Source organism: Aptenodytes patagonicus, chromosome 1 (genome assembly GCF_965638725.1).
Source record: "Aptenodytes patagonicus chromosome 1, bAptPat1.pri.cur, whole genome shotgun sequence".
Lineage (NCBI taxonomy): Eukaryota > Metazoa > Chordata > Aves > Sphenisciformes > Spheniscidae > Aptenodytes > Aptenodytes patagonicus.
The window spans coordinates 121,989,912-122,013,816 of NC_134949.1; the positions used below are offsets into that span (position 1 = coordinate 121,989,912).

General features: G+C 38.0%; 1 protein-coding gene across 12 annotated transcripts in view; it reads right to left on the reverse strand.

Moving 5' to 3' along the window:
* The window catches only part of SYNJ1 (synaptojanin 1), a 68,508-nt gene that overhangs the window by 42,381 nt on the left and 2,222 nt on the right, over positions 1-23,905 (reverse strand). For all 12 annotated transcript variants that reach the window (XM_076353112.1, XM_076353121.1, XM_076353064.1 and 9 more), the window contains 8 exons: positions 12,971-13,057; positions 12,299-12,566; positions 9,580-9,805; positions 8,240-8,323; positions 7,389-7,450; positions 6,701-6,797; positions 4,661-4,830; positions 2,506-2,587 (listed from right to left, as the gene is read on the reverse strand). In XM_076353112.1, the coding sequence (XP_076209227.1) occupies positions 2,506-2,587; positions 4,661-4,830; positions 6,701-6,797; positions 7,389-7,450; positions 8,240-8,323; positions 9,580-9,805; positions 12,299-12,566; positions 12,971-13,057 (1,076 nt within the window). The remainder of the gene's footprint in view (positions 1-2,505; positions 2,588-4,660; positions 4,831-6,700; positions 6,798-7,388; positions 7,451-8,239; positions 8,324-9,579; positions 9,806-12,298; positions 12,567-12,970; positions 13,058-23,905) is intronic.

Here is a 23,905-nt window from a genome sequence, read left to right on the forward strand (position 1 = left end):
AAAAATTCACTAGTTACGAGGTAAGCTATTTTTGGTTCTCAAGTCTTTCTACTTACATAATTTAGAATTAGAGCAATTCATGTTCTTCCCAAAAAAGTGTAATACCAAAGACACTGACCTCTATTATCAAATGCAGCAGCAACAGAGCTCTGTGATCAGTGAAATAGCAATAGCTTCTGTCATTCACTCTGTTTTCATGCGCAACACACTGCAATCTTTACCCTTACAATCAATATACCTGAATTAATTTTCCATGATGCACAGTCTACATTAAATGCATTTAAATTGTATACATATAATACATATAAATGTATTATTTTACACTTAAATACATTTCTTCAATGTAGCATTATGCTTATGGATGTAGAATCGGACACTGTACCTTGTTTGAAATCCTGGTTTATGGAATCATGATTATTTAAAAAAGTCAAGTAAGTTTCTAGTGTTTGTGGCTACCAATAATACTGAAAATGAATACCACAAATTAAAACTAAATAAAAAAGCTATTTTCAAGAGCTTTCAAAAATCTTTAAAACCTTGAGGTGTCCAACGGCAAGAAGGAGGAGTCTAAAAAATATGTTTATGCTGAACATAAAATGATATAAAGGCAAAATTCTGAAGGTTGGGCAGCAATTAACAGAAGTTACAAAAGGAAACTTGCAGACAAAATTAAGTAGAAATAAACAAGAAAAGAAGCTTCAGAAACTGGGTGCTTCAACTTGTAATTTTAGGTGGTCATCCAGAGCTCAGTACTTGTTATATGATGTATCTATCATGTTTAAAAAAAGCAAGAATTTAAATATCTCATTTAAATAGAATTTTAAAATTAAGTAAGCAGCTCATGAGGATTTACCATTTTCCTTCTTATTAACTAGCTTTATACTTTTAGCTCTCATATTTTAGCTGAAATCATAATTTTAGCTCTCACCAAGGAAAAATTTGGCACACCTGGTCTAAAAAAAAAAGACAATATTTAATTCAGTTCTTAAAAGGATAAAGGAAAAAATAGAGCTGCAAAGCTAAGTTTGCCATATAAGTACTATACACATTAAGAGTGTATAAAGATTTGTTCTTATGCCATAGAAAACTACTGTATTATCAGTAAAATACAAGAGGCAATGTTTCTCATGGCTCATTTAAGATAACCTAATCACTTACTTGCATTTCTATCTACAGTGAACTGTTAAACTCCAGCAAACAGAGTTAGGACCAGGAAAGACTTTAAGGTAATCATTTGTCTCTCCCGTGGCAAAGTCAATACAGGATGGACAGATACACAAACTACATGATGCAATACAATGCTGTGAGATATTCAAAGCATGCCGCTACTCTTTTCAACACACAGTGAACTAAAGGAAAGAATTAGTTTTCTTAATTTTAGTAATTAAAAGGTGTGACCCCCTATGGTACATGCAGAGCTGAAACAATGGAGAAAAAAGGCATTAGATCTCTCAAACTGTGTTGTATCTGCTACAGTATGTACTGATACTGAATGTTAAGAGAAAAAATTTCAGAGTATTTGCATGAGGGTAAACAGTTCAATATTCCCTTTGACTAAAACACCAATGAACTGGCAACAGTTCACTTGGTAAATGCAGCAGCAAAGCACTACATATTCCAGAATCGGAAATGTTTGTTCTACAGCCAATGGATTTTGCAGCTCTCACAGGAATTCCTCCTGTAGACGCTAAAACAAGAGCATTTTAATTAAATAAAATTCAGAAAACAAAAGAATAATCCTTTTACTTAGTTTGATTTTTCATTTTTAAATGCGCTAAGGATTTTATCTTTAGGAGTCAAACTTAGTTTATTAAGATGAGTAGAGCTGTCAAAAGTTTTTCAGAGCTACTCTTTTAGCCCAATCAGTACTATTTTACTCCATCAACTCCTATCAGGTTCATGTGTTCAAGCTCTACTGTATGAGCCTGAAGGCTAGAACCTTTGTTTCAATAGCAAGCCAATATACTGAAGCACAACCCTGCAGGAGGATTGAATCCCACAGTTAAGTTTCCAACTACTCAATTTGAGTGTGGCCAAAGCTTCAACCATGATATCGTCCACGAAGAATTCACAGCACAGTGCTGTGAAAATATGAACACACAACACTGGCAGATGCTAAGAACAGTAATCCTATGTGCCGAAGAACTTTATCTAATAGAGTAACTGTGAATGCAAGCGCTTCTGTGAAGGACTACAACACTACTACCACTTCTAGAACTGCAAGCCTGAACCTTAACAGACATAAGAAGCTGACACCTAAAAAAGAATGAACATTTTTCATAATGCTGCATGACTACTATTTAATTACAACTACTACACAACTACTGCTTCTGTAACTACTAAAATCTAGTTACCCCAGAACAAGAAAGTACCACGCTGTAAGTCAAACTGCCATCTACGAAACATTTTAATGCATCTTTCATAGGGAAGGTAATGCTACTTTTACAGCCTAATTGCTACAGAAGCATCAGGAGCAGTTGTGTATCTGGACACTGTTTTTCCCACCTCTAAGCCAAAGAAAGCCTGCACGCTGTTTGTTCTATCCAGACAGTCCAAGCAGTTTGTTCTGACAGTACCGCTTTGAGATCTGTGCCAAGAACAACGAGAGACAGAGAGAGAAAACAACTGAAATAACTCATTTAACACACACATCATCAACAAAGACAGGGACATCAAGATCTGAACGAGAATTGTAAATCAGGGTATTGTCAGTGCAATGTTACTGTCATCGCAAATATGTTTATAAATGCGTCAGCAATAGAGGGTTAGCTCAAATAACAGCAGGGAATTTTGCAGCAGTGTTCACTATACAAAACTAATTTATTTTCTGCAAATAACATGAGTCTTTCTTCTTCAGTTTTTCTCAATTCTCCTTGCTTGCTCAGTTAAAGTGTTATGCAGCATTCAGTTTGCTTTTCAACCAATCCAACTAACACACTTCCCAAGAATCTCAGAGGGAAATAATAACTCTTAGTTAAAACAAAAATGAAAAAAAATAATATTAGGACAGTTCTTAGATTTGTTTAACTAAACTAAAAGTAACAAGAATTTGTGATAAAACTAAAGCCAATTTCAACCCCTCATTACTTTCTCTTTCCTCCCCAAACAAAAATGAAAAATAAGCCTCTCCCCCTTAGCTCGACAGATGCTTGAGGCCCTCAGGCACTCTGAACTGCTCCCCTTCCTCTGAGAGAAGGACATTAACTTGTGCTGTAAAGCTCTCGGAAGGATCATATTAGGCAACATCCATGTTATTCTTGCCTGGCTATGAGTACAAAATTCTGAGGGCTTTCCCAATGATACACACTTACTCCTTACTTTCGTCATTCCCACTACACACTTTGTCCAATTAAGTCAGTGAGGCTTCATCACATTTACTTGGAGATCTAACCATAAATTGTTGAAAGTTTTGAAGAACTTTCTCCAAGATTATTTTTTTCATTACTATCTCTGTATTTGATTTGAAATACAAAGCAACTCACTACCTGTGTTAGAAAAAAACCCTGACATTCTCCAAAGGAGATAGTCCACGAACTTACAAAAATTGTCACTGTATCTTTTATTAATGCACTTCTTCAAGCTATCACAAGCCACAGCCTATTTTGCTTTCGTTCTGTTGTCAGTCTTTTTGATGGGTGATAATATTATTTGAATCTCCAGATTAAGACCAGATGGTGTTCTCCCAACACAAAGTGTCACACCACTTTTAAAGCTTTTTGGAGAATGGTCAGTGACGTTTTGAGGTGGAAATGGGACCTAAGCACCCTCCCACTAAATTTAATCTTATTCAGGCCTACTAAAATCTGCCCCTGGGGGATTTAATCCCACAGCCACGTTAGAGCACAGAGTGGCACTGGAACCCTCTTCTCCTCTCCCACTGCACTAGAAGATGAAACCCCACTGCATGTGGCACAATCCCCTCACTCAACAATTCTCTTTCTCATGGAGAGCCTCACTCAGCAGTTTGCTCTGGTATTAATTAAAAGGAGGAAGGGTGTGGAAGGGAGAAGAGCAGGAATGTTGCCTATTTGTAGCCCTGCTTCCCTTTTCCTGCTGAGATAAGCACAGCCTTTGCTCTAGGAAGAGGCGTGGGGAAATAGGGACAGAAGTACAAGTAGAGCAGGACTGGGAAGTACAGAGCAGGGCAGAAAACATGCATCCCATTCATACTTTGTGGAGAAATGAATCTCTCAAATGGGGGATCCGGGTGCAAACAGATTTAGAAAAAGATTGCACTGAACCTCAGCATTTACAACAAACAGAAAACGGTATGTTCCATCACTGAGGAAAATATGAATAACATTATACAGGAAGATGGAAAAATATTCATTCTTTAATTCCATATGGGTGCACACAAGAAAAAGGACAACTGCCCATTTTCACCGAAATCATGAGGTCAAAGGCCTGAAATTAAGTCATGCCCCATCTATGTCTCAGAGATTTTTTCCGTTAACATTTTTAGACCATATTCAGAACGAGACAGAATTTTAATAGAGTAAATTAAGTGACTCCTATTTCAGTTGTTGAGCATCATCTCGGACACAAAAAACCCACAATAACAGAAGTAACATTTTTTCTCTTATCTTCTTGCTAAGGGGTGAAAAGCATCCCAGAACCATAATTTACTTTGAAGAAATTTACAGGAGTTATACACACAAACCTTTTAACTTCCTTTCCATCAAAATAAAAAAATCCACACTCTAAGAATTTCTGGACTTGAGGTTTAAGCACACTGTGTAGTTTTTCTGCCTTTCCACCTTTAACCATTTGATGATAGTCGAAGTTAACCATTTTTATATCAGCTGAATGTTCAGATGCTTTCAAATGGCTCTGACATTGTAAAAAGAGAAGAAAAAAGTATAAATACACCAATACCTGAACATGTAGTATAAGCTAAACAAGAGGCTACAAATATTTTTAAAGCTGTTTTATTAGCTGTCTTGTTTATGACAAGCCTTCTCTTAGGTAAAATGAAACCATTTTTATCACTATTGTTCAACAAATCACTCAGAACTGATTAATATTTTGCCTGTGTTTTTTCTTTTTCTTGTCTCAAAGTAATTTTTTTTCTCCTTACTATACTAGGGGTCACCAAGACAGTCTATAGCCTCTTCCACTGTTAAAGTGCTTCAATTTGCAAAGAGCTGTTTCAGTGGAAACCCCTTTCACTAACAGTCACCTTTTTAGACATACCTGCCAGCAACAGGGACTGAATAAACACTCCGTAAACTACTACCGAAAAAACCAGACAAATTATTTAGGTTGCTGTGGAGGGTGGCTTGAACAAAACGTTCCCTAATATTCCCTGAAAAATCTTGACGTGCTCAAACAATCTTTGTTGGCAAAGCTATGGTCTGCATTGGGCATTGATATGCATCTGGGAGCACTAACGTCTCCTACCAGGAGAGCTGGATACAGAAAAGATACTAGTGAATGGCCTAAGATATCCAACCATTATAATACAAAGGGAGAAGGGAAAAGGAAATAACAGATGGCTATTGGCATGTTCTCTGGCTTCAGACAGAACTTCTCAAATTGTCAGTATTTCTGGACTACAACGTGACAGTTATTTTTAACCTAACTAGTGGGAATTCATGAAAATGGCCACTTACAGTTAACATTTTCTGAACAAACATTTCTATTTAATCATGAAGCAACTTTTACATTTAAATTGATAAATTAATTTGTGATATTTTTAAATATTAAGGAATATATCCAGGAATTCCAAGGGAAAGATTTTTAAAAGAAACATCACAGTATTAAATACCACAAAGTATCATTAGGGAAGTGATCGTGCCCCTGTACTCGGCACTGGTGAGGCCGCACCTCGAATACTGTGTTCAGTTTTGGGCCCCTCACTACAAGAAGGACGTTGAGGTGCTGGAGCGTGTCCAGAGAAGGGCAACGAGGCTGGTGAGGGGTCTGGAGAACAAGTCTTATGAGGAGCGGCTGAGGGAACTGGGGTTGTTTAGCCTGGAGACAAGGAGGCTGAGGGGAGACCTCATCGCTCTCTACAACTACCTGAAAGGAGTTTGTAGCGAGGTGGGTGTCGGTCTTTTCTCCGAAGTAACAAGCGATAGGACGAGAGGAAATGGCCTCAAGTTGCGCCAGGGGAGGTTTAGATTGGATGTAAGGAAAAATTTCTTTACGGAAAGAGTGGTGAAACATTGGAACAGGCTGCCCAGGGAAGTGGTGGAGTCCCCATCCCTGGAGGTATTTAAAAGACGTGTAGATGCGGTGCTTAGGGACATGGTTTAGTGGGCATGGTGGTGTTGGGTTGACGGTTGGACTCAATGATCTTAGAGGTCTTTTCCAACCTCAATGATTCTATGATTCTATGATTTATTTATTCACCAGTTTTATAGTGAAAAAAAGATTCATTTTTTAAAATAAGCCACTAATAAGCATGAAATATGAAAATAACTGAAAATCCCTCAACATTGTCAATGTTGCTGTTATTACTTTTCAGTAAAGTAACCAATTTGAACATAATCAAACACTAATTTTAGAGAGCTTTTACAAATTCATTTCACATTATGTATCTTAAGCAGTGCTTTTACGCTAAATACTATTTTAACCACAAGTGGTAGTTGCTCCAGAGCATAGTATACCTATTTCATTTTTCGAAGGCTATATAAAAGCTTCATTGCAAACAGCCAAATTCCAAGGATATGCATAGTGAGAGAATTATCATACTCACCTGAAAAGCTTTGCTGAGCATGTGCTCCCCTTCTTTTGACCCAAGTAAATTTACAATAATTTGCTTGCCATATAAATTTTTAAGAGTTTGGAAATGCCTGTTAACAGAAGAAAAATTCCACACTCACCTTCTGGCATGCAGAAAATTAACATGAACACCTGCAACACTGACTGAGATGCTGCAGAAATGTAGTGGGTACTCCGAGTAACTGCCGCAAGCCTTTTATTATGTCATGTTGAAACAAATCAATGTAACTCAATAATAGCATACAACCACTGACTGCTATTTAATTAGGATAATAGCACCAACTTAACAACATACATTTAGTTGAAACCATAAGGCTGTGAAGCTGAAGTGTCATGGCAGGAATAAAATAAAAATATAAATTTTACTTTTATACAGCAGCTGACATATAGATTATTCAATGTAAACATGCTATAATTTTTGTTTTCAATTTAACAAAGTATTTTGCTATTTTAATTTTTTTTCAAACTTTTCAACAAAGCACTCAAAGGCACAAGCAATCCCGTAGAAGTTTGAAAAAGCTGCCCAGGCAGTTCGCTGCTTTGCTGAATCACACATTTGTATAGACAAAGCCTCTCATTTGGAATAACATATCCCATCCCTCTGATGCATCACTTATCACAGGTTTGTAGTGCATTAACAAAAATTTAAGACATTCTTTCACCTGTCAAAAGCTGGTGCATTCGCCTCAAAACCCCTTGACATTCTGACACGATGGGATCCCACCTATGACATGAAGATTACATTAAATTATTTGTCTTTACACATTTGATTAATCATTCTTCAAAGACCTCTTTTGATCCTAAATATGGCCTAAAAATTAATTTCACTTTCTAAATGAAGTCTCCAAAATTTATTCTGCTTGCTATGATGTGCATTCTTTTTATAGGCTTTTCTTAAATTCCTCTTTTTTCTAAAAACCACTTTTTTTCTTTAATATACTTAGTCATATCATCTAATTACTTCTTGTTTTGAGTAAAAGGCATGTAAATGTTTCAGCAGTTCTACTGCAAAATGCTTATATGTCTAGTTTAAAGAACCTAGAGTCACTGAGGCATGAACTTTTTTTAACCTTCCCGGTAAAAATTGTATCACAGTAGTAGTTGCATGTAGTTTCTTTCAAGAAAACTGGGATGAAATTATATTACAGTAACTCTTGATCCATACTGACTTCTTGAAAAGACTTATCCTCAAGAACAATTCAGAAGACGACATTCTCTTTGGGTGCCCTTAGGCAAACTATTTTAAAATAGCAATTTAAATTAAACCAGAAAAAACTCAGAACTTCAACGAGAAAACATCTCAAAAGCAATGGACATTCAAATCTTGTGCAAAACAGCATTCAGAGACTCGAGAGTAGCAGTATTGGTGAATTAAACAATAGCACCAACTTGGCCCCAAAGGATAACCTCATCCTGACAGGTAACTCTGCAGAAGAGCCTAAATGCTACTGTAAGATGTTTAAAAAGACATGAATAAGAATTATCTGTATAATTAAATCTATCTCCTGCTTACCTGCAGGCCGGGCTGTTCCCAAAATAATGGAACAGATCCTCGAATCTGTATGAAAGACGACACAGAATCATCTAAAAATATCACCTGTTAAGAAAAAAAAAAGCATAGTATTAATAGGTATTACAGAGTGTAAGGTTTTAGGTTTCTTAGCCTTAGCTAAACACAGAGTAAATAAAATATATTTACATATTACATATTCCACACTACAAGCTAATATATTAATTGTGTTCCCTAGACTTTTCTCTCTATTCCCTCTGAACAATTCATAAAGGAAGTTCTGGCACTCTCATGCTTCCTTGCAGAACCATGATTTACAACATCTAAGAAAATACAGCAAGCTTTTCTTATTTGGGCCTGAATGACTTCTGTGCTAAGAGTAACTTGTTTTAAAAATCTTAGTAAGACCTTCCTGTAGGAACAGTTAAAATGTATACCAATGCACAGAAAATAACAATGCAGCCTACTCAGAACACCCGCACAGATTTTGTGCATCAGAATCCAAAATACAATGGTCTATTAAGTATACAGGAAAGGAAACTTTAAATGGAATGATATGCCACAGTCATCTAGTGACATTAGCCTGACAGGAAACTTGGACAGAGAAACTGTACAAGAGTAAACTCCTGAAATTGGATGTGTACAAGCAGAGCCCTTCCTGGATAAAATCCTACTGAAGTCACCCAGGCTTTGCAAAGAGTCAGTGAGTCAACCAAAGATACCTACTCACATGAATACAGTTGCAGGAACAACATCTTGGTAACTAGGTTATCATAAGAAGTGAGCAAAGAAAGGCCAGCAAAGAATGATTTAATAGCTTCTTGCATTTCTGTATAATAAGGGCAAAGATACACAATCAAATGCAGTGGCATTACAGTGGCTTTAAAAACTACCTTTCAGAGGAGCTGTGTTAAGCAACCATAGGAATGCTTTTATCTTTCCTGAACCACAAGGTGCCAGGTATTTGCCAAAAATCTCTTTTGCTTGTTTCTAAGGTCTTTTACTTTACTACTAGCTCAGGCCAAAAGACGTACACACTCACCTACAGCTCAGGTGGCTAAAAGGAAGTACAGCCACCTACAACAGTTCAGTTGATGGATAACAGCTTCTTAAGCTATTGAAACTCAGACCCATGAATGCCCTTACCCTAAGCTGCGCTAAAAACCAAGATTGTCAAATTATGTAACCTACTTAGATTCCTTATTTAGCAGCAAAGGAACTATTCCAATATCTGTGGGTTACAGACTTGACTTGTGATCTGTTGATCTAGGGCAAAACACTATCCACACACATGCTTATCTTGAGTTCATCAGCCAACCAACGTGAACTGTAGTGTAACATACCTGCTCTGTTTCAACGAAATTAGCAACGTGACCATCATCGTTTGTTCCCCGGACATTAAATCTGGTGCCAGCCCGTTCACAGCTTAGTCGTGAAATGAGACAAGCCTTTGCCTGCTTATGAGCCGCATAAATTGTCCTTATCTCCACTCCTCCACACATGAGACGTAACAACCAGTCATCACAGTTCACACCATAGTGCTTCAGATGTAAATGCAGTGACTGGTTCCTATCAGGAAAAAAAATTAAATAAAATAACTGGAAGGAAATAAAATACAGCTCAAATTGTTAAGCCAGCTACTAACTTCTTATATTTTATGCCCACTACTACAAATAAGAAAAGGAAAATACGCATGTTATAGTTTTATGATATAACTCTTATTGAAACATACTTGAAATAGCAAAGTTCACAAGAGAACAGCTTAAACATTTGCACAATACGAATATGGGGCGAAGCCATGAATTTTAATGACCTCGAAAAAAGAACCCTTATAGCCTCTGCTCTTCACCCAGCAAAAAACAACACTCCAAGCTTGTTTGTATTTCTCCACTCAGCCTCGATTTGAGAAGCCAAAGATTACAGATTCTGGGAAAAGCAAGCCAGAATTCCAATTACGGGGTTACCTTTCATGATGAGTAAAGCACCATTCAATTTCACACCAGCACAAAATAAAGCTGGAAAAAAAATTCTTGTCAACATACGTTGATTATTTCTGTTATACATCACCATAACACATGACTTGCCCAGACAAGCTTCCAGGAATACATCCATAGCCAACTGATTTTAAAATTTCTGTAAATATCAATTTCAGGGTTAAGTGTTGGTACATTATATACTGCGTATACCATTCTCTAATACCAATTACTGCTCAAATGAAAGAAAGATCCACAGTTTGGATATACCTGTGCATTAAGTAGTACCAATCAACATTGTAGTAAGTAAATAAGACTAAAGTTTGGGTTTGGTGAGTTTTTGTTTTACCTCACTCTAGTGGGGCTTGGCTTTTGATCTTCTTTGGAAACACTCACTTGTATAAAAAGGAAGTAAAGTGTTCTGCATAGCAAAGAAAAGTAAACTCTAGTAAGACGGCTGGTTTTGTCACCGCCCAGAAAATTCTACCATAATTGCAAATAACATATTTGATATGAAGTCTGAAGCTATTCACTTTAATTTTAGCCTTTTCATTCTAAACTTCCAATTTAAAAAAAAACAAAAACAAAAAAAACCTGCAACTTATCAAACACCTCAGTTCAATCATTAATGAAAATTCAAATCCCGTGAATCAAGTATGTATTCACTTTACAGAAAAGTATACAGATGCATTACAAAAGGAGACACAGAAAGCAAACAATATTCTTTCCCTGGGCAATCTGAGACTGGAACTTTTGAATAGAAAAAGCCCAGGAAAGCTTACTGGAAAGTGCATAAGTTTATGCACTTATGCACTGAAAGTGCATAAACAGAATACTTTCTGTTATTGACTTCTAGTGTTTACATTTCTAGATCTTGGAATCTGGGACATTCCATCCACCTCCTGCGAGGACCGATTCTTACTGGAAAAAAAGCCAGATAACTTAAGAAGTTTTATGACAGGGGTCAAAATCAGCCAAGCTTATTTGGACAGGGTCAACAGGCATCATCATTTCTCAAGTCTTGAAATGCTGACTTATCAACAGAGAGCCCAGTCTTCTTCCAGATGCAGAGAGACAAACAGCTAGGTTCCTACAACTCCTGTAAACCTACATCAAGGTAGATGTGTTTCTGAAGACCAGAGCTTATTTTCTGTCTTAATACACATATTTTGTTTTATATAGCAATCTGATCATATTCCTCTATCAGACCAAAATAGTGGCAAATAGTAGAGTAGCACTGGCACATATGCCAGAGCTCGTCTGGTGTCTTGTATATCGGACAGAAGAGGGGGAGGAAGATGTAGCTTTTCACCTGTTCTAACAGCATACTGTGAAGTCTTCAGGACCCTTCCAAGGTTCATGGACATATACACCATTTTTAACAAAGGCTGAAAATATGGGAGCAGAATTTCTTACATGACAGTATGCATCACTGGCATTATTTAAGCTGCTTATTGGCAGAAACAGTAGTATTCCTTTTACCAAGAATTCATTGTGTGAAAACCTTACTTTATTCAAAAATATTCTGTAAATAGATAGTGAGTTCAGCAGCCAAGCAATGTGCACTGTAGCACAGTCTACCTGCTCTGTTTCAACAAAACGAGCAACATGACAATTATCTGTGTAATAAAACTTTTAAAGCCCTTTCATATGTTGGAAAACCACTTGGAAACTATATACAAACACCACACCATTTAGAATCCAGAATGTTGAAAAGATTAACATTTTCTTTAAGGCTCCATTACCACACTCATTTTAAAAAATTGATGCACTCAACAAAGAATTAAGAGACACCAAAGCTGAAACACAACATCACGACAACTGTTCAGATCGAAGTATAATACCACAAGCGGGGAAAATCTGTGTCTTCCAATTAAGAAACTCCAAGTGGCCATGGAAACATTGTGTCGTTAATAACATACTTGTGTCCTTAGAGTTAAAATAATGCTATTCTACCTCATCAACATATGTGGGACAAAGGTGTACATTTAAGAGCTGAGAAAGACAAGGATAAACACTTGCCACAGATTAGTTTGTACACGCATGCATTATTCTATATAATGTCTGATAAAACGTATTATGAACTCACCAGAAAAACCTATTGTCAGTGGTGTGCTCCTGCATGCTGCGGTGAGCATTGAGACTAAGATCTAAACTGACACCCGTTGCAGACCATGCAAAATAAAAGTTTCCCGAGTTCAAAACTTTGCGCACTTCTGAAATACGATCCTCATCTGTTGAATCAATTCGTAATGATACAAATTCAGTGGAAGTAACTCGAAAAACTTCAGAGTCTTGAATCTTTCCCACAGACATGCATCCTGTTACTAGAACCAGATAATGTAACAACGTGTCACCTGTAAAACAAGAAAAGGCACAGGTAACAATGACTCTTAGTGGAGTGTGATGTTGATGTATTTATATACGCTTAAATGCACACGATCTGACCCCAGTTTTCCTGAAAAAAGTCCAAAAAGAACCAACATCAAGAACTCATTCTCAAGTTCTACAAAAGAAAAGGAAACACAAACAGGAGAAACTATGCTGCAAATAACAGGGATTGTGAAAACGGAAGTTATTTTTGTCCACTCCCTCATTTCTGGGAGTGCTCCAAACTTGCAAGTTACTCTACAAAGACAAAAAATAAAAAGAAAAAAAGAGCCCAGTTCCTTTTGCGAAGATCCTGTGCTGTGCAGTTTTACAGGAGCAGCACAATTTTCTTTCCCAAATGAAAAATTAAGGTTTTGCATATTTTACTCACCAAGGTTTAATCTTAATACACCCAAGAGCCCATATGCATCCATTACTTTGGAGTAGGTATTCTTGATTGTGTCTTTTTCTGCAGAAGCTATGGAGAGAAAGCATAAGATTTTTTGATGTAAAAGACCATACACTATGGCAGGGAGAATGAGTCCACTCTAAACCGAAAATCCCAGAGATTACAAAAGTAGTGCTTACGTGAAACTTCTGGAAAGAAATCAAAATGTATGAGCATATGGCATTTTATAATGGAGAATGAGTATTTGATTTTATGACAAAGTATGATCACACTACGTTTTTAGGCAACAAAAACAGGACTTGCAAAAACTCCAAGTGATATTAAAGGAGAACGTTGGCATTTTTAACATCATAATCTCCTAATATAAAAAGCATCTAAAACACAGGCAAATGAGTTCCATGAGAATGCTCTCCTGCAATTAGTTAAAATTAGAGTAGTGCTAAATGCTGCTTTATTTAATGAAAAAAATTATTCTTTTCCTCCAAGAATAAAACCATGATGTGGCAGGATTATTTCCAGATAAGTAAACAAGATTATCACAAGTGCATTTTGACTAGTTTTAGATACATTCCAAGCAAATGAAAACTCTTGTAGGTCCACAAGATAATGGTATTTAAAAGCCACGTCTTAGATTAGGAAAACACAATTTTCACAGACATTTTTGAAAAAAAAAAATGTTTAATGTTTCAGAAGAAATTGTATCTACCATTATTCACCTGGGAGTTAAAGTTAGCGTACACTTTAGAACTTTACTCAGCACTCAAAAAACCAGGCCCACAAGCTTGACTGCAGAGCCAGGTGACAGAGATGCTGCAGGGCAGAAACCAGATCGCACCTGTCCTGAGCTTTTGCTCATGACTGAGACTGCACCTGAAGCACAAAGACCGACAATTCCAGCTATGCCACTGGATCCACAGGGATTGAGATTTCTGGGTCACCAAGGATCAACACCTTCTCCCTCCTCAGAAATGATCTGCTAATTAATTTTCACTTTGACAATTAAAAAAATCAGAATTTGACATAAAGAAAAGCATAAATCAAAACGCCTACTGCCCTGGCATTCTGCTGTGCTCTCTCTCACATTAGCTATATTTTCCTTAGAACTGCTGTTGTGAATCTTTCTAATGAGTATTCCCTAAGCTTAGCATAGCCCTGCCTGTGCACAAGCCTATCCCTTCTGTTCAAATGTCCGCCAGCTCTATTATTAAAGTGGATCAGAAACTCCAATATAGATGAAACAATTATTTAACCTCAGCCTGAAATCTAAGCTCATTCAATGTTTTACTAAGTGCATTTTAAAAAAGCTTCTTTAACTACTTGCACTGATACGCTGTATTCCTGTAATCCAGATGCTAAAGATAAGAGAGTTATAGCAGCATGATTATTTCCAAAGTCCTCACCCATCGTAAGTGTTAAGACTCGCAGCCAATCTAAACGCATTGTTTACAGACAGTGATTTTGTCAGCATCACCAAACCATGTTTTCTTAACCAGATCACCATCAGGCTGGAAAGAACAACTTCTAAACTTCAAAACCTGGTTCTTTCAAACCATTTTTTCAGCAAGCATTTAATGATGTCAACATACTCTTCTGAACTCAACTTTCGGTAACCAGAGAACTGCCATGTTCCTCTTTCACATTTCAAATTAGTAATGAAAGATGAGGTTTAGTTTCAAACTTTTTGCAGGATTTTTCTTAAAGGTGCCTGCCAGCATTTAATGACATTTCAGAACAATGGCTTTTCTGTCTTCTATGGATTTATTCTCTTTTTCCATTGCTTAGATTGCCTGTTATCCTTGCTAAGCCTTAATAAGTAAATGCCCGAAGTAAATTAAGTGACATGGGCTTTGCACATTCAGATCAACAAAAAAGGCCACGGCTAATAAAGCAGCAAAGGATTGCAAAAACAAGCAAAAAAAAAAAAAAAGGAAATAGAAAAACTTACTGTGGCTAGTCAATTATTATTTTCTCAACAAAGCACTCAAGCACCAACTAAAGGCACTTCATGCTAAGTTTTTCAGTTACATTAGATCTAATACAGTGTGAACTCTGAGCAAAGCTTTTCCACAGTAAGCATGTATTACTATCTCACACTGCCTGCACCTTTCCCATTTTTTTTTTTTAAGGCCAAAATTCACATGGGAAAACAGCAAACATCGCAAACCTCAGAAGGTTCACTTCATCCATCCTGCCCTGGCCCATCCTCACCTATCCCCAGGTTTCAGCCACTGCCTCCGCAGAACCCGAGTCCAGGCGCAAGGTACATTTAACAGGCCCCACAGCAGGCAGCCGGGACGCAGAAGAGCTTGCCTGCAACATGCTCCTACCACCCTCCCATAAGGCACATCAAGCCTACTACGAGTTACAACTTTGTAACATAAATTCGTAAGGCAGATTCCCCTTCATTGAGAGCATCCGTTTGAACCTCTAGCTGTCAGCGTTCACGAAACCTGAAAGAATTATGAGATTTGGTGATGACTGATATTAGCCAATACAGAGGGATGAAAAATGGTTATCACATAAACCTCCTTTTCCTTAAGAAACCAAGCTAAAAAGAAAGCAGTCACAGAAGTAGCACTGATAGCAGAAAAGGGAGCAACTCCACAGTAGTGCACTGCTGCCCCTTCCCTACCACAGCAGCACCAACTCACGCTACGCAGGGATGTTTTGGATGGTTGACTGCAGCAGTGCTCAGGCTGCTTTTGGGGTAATGCACAATAAGGGACTTCCCACCATCAGGAGTGCTACAATACTTAGGAAAGGCACTTGAGTTTTCTGAAAAGCAAGATGAAATCAGGAACAAGACACAGCTACACCACGCTCCTTTCCATTTTCTTCCATTTGAACTGTTGGGACACCGTGGGGACCAGCATCTCCCTGGGGGCCAGGGCACTGGTAGCCATGGGGGGTCCCCCAGGGAGGCGGGGCAGGCTGGGGGCAGCCCCAGCCCAGGACATCAGGCACCTCCGTGGGGATGGGCTGAGGCCCCGCCAGGATGGCAGTCTGTAGGCAAGAGTCAGGCCTGGTGAGGGTAACCGGGGCAAGACACAGGCCCAGGATGGCCAGGCAGGCCATGGAGACAGGGACAGGCCAAGGCTGGGCTAGGACATCAGCCCGGCTCAGCAGGGCCCATGTCCAGGCTGGGCAGGGCTGTGGAGAGCTGGAGACCGGCACTTTGCTGCAGCATTGCTGGGGCAGGGACTGACAGCCCTGAGGGGACTGAAATGGGATCCTGGGCTGTGGGCAGGGTGGGGGAAGCCCCGGGGGGGCTGGGCAGGGATGGTCAGGGCTGGTGGCATCCTCAGGGGCCCTGACATGAACAAGCAGTAACGTTATGAAAACATGCAAATGATTGTACAACTGGTTTAGACCAAAAGTCCACTTAGCCTCCAAACATTTACAAGAATCTCTTGAACCAGCACCTCCACCAGTGCTAGCCACAAGGATGCCTTTCATTTATGGATGCTAAAAGAAAAAAGCCCAAACACCTAGGCCAGAGTGTAATCTATTACTGACTGCCACTGCACATGGCATTTCCCATTTCTGAAGATACCAAAATTAAATCTGGTACGGAGTGATATGAAAACCTGCAAACAGTGTGAATGACAATGTAAGTGCTCTGGAACCATCCAGATTCTCCCCATAAGTATCATATTTAACTCCTCCTTCTTCACCAAAGCAGTAAGCTTCATGAAGATCTATGCGCTCTCACTTCATTCAGCATGCAAAGTCATCGGGTACAGCTGGATACGCAAGAGCCACTGAAGTTACAAAAATACATGGCTAAGACCCCATCACTATAATATCTTATATTCAGTGTATGCAAAGCCAACTTTCAGTTTCCTCTATGAATAGCTGAAATTACCAACTGGGTGAACTGCAGCTTAGAAGTTAAACCGCAGGAAGGCTAAGGTAATCCTGAGAGAAGGAGAGAGCATTTCCTCATTTCCTCTGTAACATTCTTAACGAATGAGAACAACTCTTCCCAGAATGGTAGGTTGGCCTGCAGCCATGAGAACCCTTTTGACTTTGATTTATGAGCTCCATGTCTTGAAAAAAATGCAGCTAATATAAATATGCACTCAGAAAAACATAAAGTCCTACAAATTAATGAACCTACTTCTCTTCGAGAAACTGACTTTTCTATTTATTCATCTTTAAATAGCTCAAAGTAAGCAAACACAATTAAGGCTCTCTGAAAAAAATATAAAAAGCTGTCACTTGCTAAGAAGAACGAATTAAGACATGAAACTTCTAAAGACAGAAGTTACCAGCTGAAATGACAACTTTCATCCATAACACTGGACTTAACAGATTTTAAATTATACTGTAGAGGAGTAGTAAACAGTAGGCAATGCAAGCATACATATATCTGCGTATAAAGATGGACACAAAACATTAGGAGGCAGTATTTCTTCTATTACTTTGTGTCAGTTCAGATGTTAAGCAGAAAGGAAATTAAAAGCAGCTTCTGCTTAACCCACTGCATTAATTAGATTCAAGTTGATTAATTTCTAAAACAGAAATAATGACTCACTATTTAGCAGTACAAAAAAAACCCCAAAACCACAACACTTTTAATGTGGTTTTCAGGTCAAGTTGTAATGCATTCTTGTAGAAAGCCAGCAAGCCTCATTTGCAGTATCAAGAGAAAAAGAATAAAATAATTTTAAGTCAATCTTTATTAACAATTAATAGGTCATAGTATTTTTAAATGTTAACATCTCATTTGTTCCAAGTTAAATCACAAGTGTGCATCTGTAATAATCACACCTTATCAGTCACTGACTCATTTAAGAAAGGTGAATGATTAAATTATTTTACAGGGATTATGTCAGCCCTCTTACTGTTACGCAAATGGAACCCTATTAAAAATCCTGTCTTTAGGACAACTTGGTTCAACATGTATTCTACTTAATTCCAGATAAGAAATTAGGTTTGCAATTTTAACAATTATAAAGCTAAGATCATGTTGAAAGTTATCATTTAGGCTTTCCACAGTTACGTTCTCTTCTTGGTGGGTTCACAAGGTGCTATGACAACACATTTTAAGTTAGTGGCTACAATTCCCAGCTAGAACATGGGACGCTGAGCGGGGAACAAAGACACACTCCTGAAATTATGTGCAGTTCCTTCAGAAACAAGTCTTCTCATTTAAGTTAGATGAGAAAAAGCTCATGCTACTGTCACTTTAAAAAGTTTAAAATCTGAAAAATTTATGAACTGTTCTCACACAGTTTGGTTTTGAGCTTTTAAGATTGAGGTTTTCAGGCTTTTTGTCAAATTAGGACAGTTAAACTTTCAGTATTTAAATTAAAACTAACACTTCAATATTACCACATAGATGACATTAAAATCAGAGTGGAGTCACCACTTTGATTTATAAATCAACCAACTGAAGAACCATTTTATTACTTTTGATACTTTGCTGACATGAATAGATGCACAGAAAACTGGATGACAGCCGATACTTAAATCTGCCGTAATTCATATGATATTTGCTTTGAATTAATAGGATGATTTTTTTTTCCACTCTACGTACTATTTCTAGTTATGAAGTGCCATTATTCACTTCACAAAGACATTTATATGTTACCATAATCAACACGTATCTTAAGACTATGGGGAGGAACCCCCACATAACAAAGCACCTCTACCCAGCAATGAAGAAAACCCCAGACATCTCTAGATGTTAGCAATTATATTTAAATACTACACACCAGAAAAAAATCCCCACTGTTTGGAACAACAACAAAAAAGTAATTGTAACAGATGAGCAAATAAAAGGCTTGGCTGCTTTAACACTATTTTTCAGTACTATGCAAATTTACTTCACAAAATGTATCATTTTGACTAACACCACTGAGGAGGGGGGAAAAAAACAAAACTGAGAAGTAAAAGTGTGAAAACAAAGCTGACCTGCCTAACAGCCTACAAGCACCTCCTTTCCATCAGATTTGGGCTTTCTGACCCAGTTACATGTTCTCCATTGAAAACAAAACTTTATAGCACCAATAATGTACAAAGATTTTCTTCTAATACTGAATGCTTTAATTAAAATACAGTTATTTTACATGAAAGCCAACTGTTGCAATTTTTGCCTGTGTAAGTCAATTCACAAAATTAAAAAAATTTCAATTTAAATACATGCTAGCATGCAAAAAAGCTACCAAATTACCTGAAATGCAGAAATGCTAATTAGTTTTTCTAAATTATGTCTGAGTAACTCCAGAAGCATGCAAACTAGGCTTCTTAATGGACATTTAATTAGCAAGAGCTATCATTCACTGGATGTCCAGTAGGGCAAAACTAAGACTTTTACTATCATGTGGGCTACCATAGAAATGAAAATTTACTGAATTAGAAAGGGAACATTCATAAAGAGAATTATTTGTTGCCAGTGAAATCCCTTGTTAAAATCATGCAAAGGGCTGTGGTACGCATACAGAATAGTCTTCACTATTGCTGTAAAGCTAGTCTAAGAAGCAAAAAGCCTTCAGACTCTGTTGCAAGTAACTTCTTCTTAGTATTTCCAGAACTGTGGACCAAATTCTTGCAGATTCATTATGCCATTCAAAGAGGTCATAGTCCTCCCAGGCAAGAGTTACTGCCTCCACCGACCTCCTGGGAAGATTCTTACTGTACTTCTTGTACTTTTCAAAGTGTGCTAAGCTAGCATATGCGGTCTTTGTTAAACCACGTGATTTTGTTGGAAATGCCTGGAAAGCAATGAGCGGAACATCTTCCCAGTAGATTTGAAAGGACAGTGAATTCGGGCAGAATCCTAGGAAAGGCACCTGATGACAGGAGAACAGGTTACAGCCTCCTCCACCAGCACGGCTGCCCTTGGCATCCACTGTAGCTGTTGCTTCCCTGCAGCTTCTTAAGTGTTTTAAGATACTGTTTAATGGGAAGGCGTAGTCCAGAACATGACACTTAGTCAAAACAGTAATAAAGACAGGAAGGTGAAATTGCTGTTTGCCTTTGCATCCTAGTCCCTTCACAGTGGTCCCTTCAAATTGGCTTCAGATGAATATAATATTACATCAAAATACACTCATAAATTGTTTCTACCACAGCCTGTATTTGACCCGTCCTCTCTAACATAAAGACACTCTTTCCAGAGGATAAATTACTGCTTGAAGAATTTTAATTCTTGTTATTATTGTACCTTTATATATGTATATAAAACAGGAAAATATTTATATTAAGCTTATTTTATAGGCTCCCATCATGAAAAACAGAATGTAATAATTTATTTTGAAATATTCTCCTTCCTTAGTTAAGGGGATGTGGTTCTACTCAAAACTCTGTATACACGTTATCGGGGGGGGGTGGGGTGGGGTGGGGTGGGGTGGGGGGAAGAATCACACAGTGTCAGTTTATTACTGGTGGCAGCAAACACCGAAGAAAAAAAAAACCAAACCTTTGGTTGTGAGCATACAGAATGTTATCCTCCTTAATAATTATGTACATACAGCAGGTGCTCATCAAATGTATCCGTCAGTATGTTTCTTTTCTGGGTGTCTAAGTTTCCTCAAGCACCATATCAACTTAAAATCTCTTGCAAAATTATTATATCCCATATGCTACTGTGGATAGATAATAGCATACCTGCTTCCCCACCCTCACCCCCCCCAGCCCAAGAATGTAGTGTGGAAGAATCTTCTTTTTAAAAAGAAGTGGAATGTGAATGGGTGATAGAGTAGCATTGCTAGAGTCACATGACTATGAACACCAGGATGCCTGCTGCACACAGGTTATTACAGCTCTTACTTTATCTAGCTCTACAGAAAGCTCAGGATGGGCATAGTGCCTCTTCCTGTTCGCATCTGCTCTCTTCTCAGCTTTACCATAAGATTGAAGTCAAAGGATGTGCACAAAGCTCCTGCTCTCTCCACTCAGGGCTCAGTATTTTCCCAGACGACAGAACATTCTCCTTTACTCATCGCAGGCGACAGGAGTAAAGACAGCTTCCTACTCGTTTTGTTATGACTCACCAGAGAGGAACAGGGAGAGAGAACACTCTCCTGCTCAGTCAATGAAATCTTTACAGGTAAGATATCTCATTAGAGAGTCCTATTTCAAAGAATAAGTATACTGTCTATTTTATACGTCAAATAAGAAAAAATAGATCTATGACATCCTCCAACTAAATTCTAAACAAATCAGCAGTGAAGCTGCTGACATTTAAAACTAAGAGCCCTTACAAGGCCTTGAGAAGCAAGTTGGCAGGATCCCCTCAGACTTCAACGTCTTGGGCTAACCCAATACTAGGAGTGAGTTGATAAAGGAGATATTAAATATTTAAAGGCAAGCGAAGTATTTCTCAGATATTTTGGTCACAGTAACATTAGCTAATCCACGTTACAAGCAGTACACAGAACACTTCCAGCAGAAGCGTGGCTTGGGCTGCTTCCACGTTAAGACTGAATGATTACGCAACAACCACCTCTGTGAACTATCCCTTCGACCCTCCTCCTTTCTTCCATCTTATTTTGTTGACTTGAATAACAGATTCAGTGCACATACAACATGCACTGAAAATCACACAACATATGAGTTGTATAGCATTTCACAGAGGCCTAACTAAAACCTCTGAATCACCTTGCAATGCTTCACTGAATGTACAGGGGATGGAGGTTAATACCGTTATCCTTCCCTCAGCAAAATGACAGATGTAATTCCTTTAAGATGACATTTAAAGGATCAGTAAGCTTTCATTCCTTTCTCTTAGCACATTTCAAATCCAAATTTCTATACATGGATACCCCAGAAGATGCAGTTCACTAAGGCTCTCAGAACTGAACCACATGAATCACTTTTAACGGTAAAGTGTATTTCACTAGGTTGTGCCTATATTATACATACTACATACAGGTAAGAACTGTGATTGGGTATAAGGCTGAACACCTTATTTTATCTTCAGTATTTATTAAAATCTTTTGAAAAATGTCTAACAGTTTGAGATCAGTATTGTCAATTTTTGTAGAGCCTAAAAAGTGTTAGCACCATCAGCAAAAAAGATGAGTTTCTAACAGTTTAAAGTGATGCCGTTCCGGATTTAAATTGATATATACTTGATCTGACCATTTTTCTATCTATTCACACAGATTTTACAAACATCTGGGGAATCCTCCCCAAGGGCCAGTCCTTCATTAACTTTGGCTTTTAGATTTGTACCAATATCCAGAAGTTTGTACAGCTACAGACTAGAATCTTCTGACTGGTTTCTGTGGCATGACTAGAAGATAGAGAAGTAGTACTTTACAAATCTCCGCCAAGCACTAATAATTGTACTCCTTTAAATATGTATTAAAAAGAATAGATATCAGAAGCGAACAGCAAGCAGAAAAAGAGAAAAAAAATCCTGAGCTAGGGAACTCTAGCGCTTTATCTGCTGTCAGTTCCAGGGTATGATTGTGATCTTTCAACCATTAACAAAAAAATCATGTTTCGGTACCTAAAGAGTTTAGGTGCAAAAAGGGAATTAAAGCAAAATGCCACAGCTAAATATGCATCGGGAAAATATGCCCATTTACCAGATAGAAAAAGAGTAAGCAGTTTACTGGTTAAGGTTACTGAAAACAATATTCAGAGTAACTACTTCTAGCTAAGTATGAATGCTTACTATGTTGTAACCTACCAATTAGAATACCAAGGACAAACCTTTACAGATTAATAACATGCTATTACTAAGTACAGAACCCTAGAGGAGAGAGGCTTTCAAACTTCTTTCGGGTTCCACTTCCTCTGTTTGGTAACAACGTGAAGCATAGAAGAGGGCAGGAACTTTGATATGTTTTTTATTTTTTAGAGAAGAAAGTTTATCCTGGTGCCTGCAGTGTATCACAGCACAGAAAGCTACTAACTTACTGTCCTTTTTGACCATAACTTTCAGGAATAAATTATTTTTAATACATTGCTCCTTAAGTAGCTTAAGCATGTTCAGTAATTACTAAATACATGCTAAAATAAAGTTCTCCACAAATCTTCAAAGCGTTTTCCCCCGTTTTATGGATTTCACTAAACCTGTTCACTAGCTTTATGACTGGACACATTCCCAACCCAATCCACACTACACAATGCCTTTCAAATACTGCTGGCAAAGTCAATGAGATTACTTAAATACATAGTAAGAAGAAACTGTATCAGAAAAAAAAAAAATTCTCAAAAATAGGAGAAAAGCACTCACTGTTTTTCACCTGGATCATCATGCAATCGCAGCTATAATGTCAATCATGCTCACATGTCCCATTGCTAGGCCTCTAACAGTTAATGGCAGCTTGTTCTAATCGCACATTAAAGATGCAGATCAAGCTGTATGCTAGAGAGCACTTGTTCATACAGCCTGTCCAGTACAGATGACTCTATGGCCCGACTTCTAAGTACCTTTACACAGGACACAGGGACAGTCACGTGCCTCAGAAAGAGACCATGCCACTGCCAAGGAGCACACTCATGTACAGGAGAGCCAATTGCAAATACCGAAGAAAGGAAACACATCTCAAGTCCCACTCTTCTTTGGAAATCACATTTCTAACTCTGAGTCTTGTTAGAGAACACACTCCCCATTCAGCCTACTCCACAGTCTCAAAGCCAGCGCATCCTCCTGAAAGGTAAGTTTTTGAGTCCACTCAGCCTTCAGGCAGTGAATCAAATCTCCCATTTTCTGATCAGGTGCTCAGAATAGCTAGGCTAGAAAACCACAAACAGGCATCAGAATGAATTGATAAAAAAGTTATTGACTGAAAAAAAAAAAATAAAATACTTCCACAGTATGAAAGCTTTCTATAAGAGTCAAAAACAAGCTTAGAAACCCTGTGCAACCAGGTGCTCAGACTTCCTGAGGAATACAAACCAAATTACATTTTAAAACCCTATCTATAGGCTTCACGGATCTCTTCTGCACTTCCC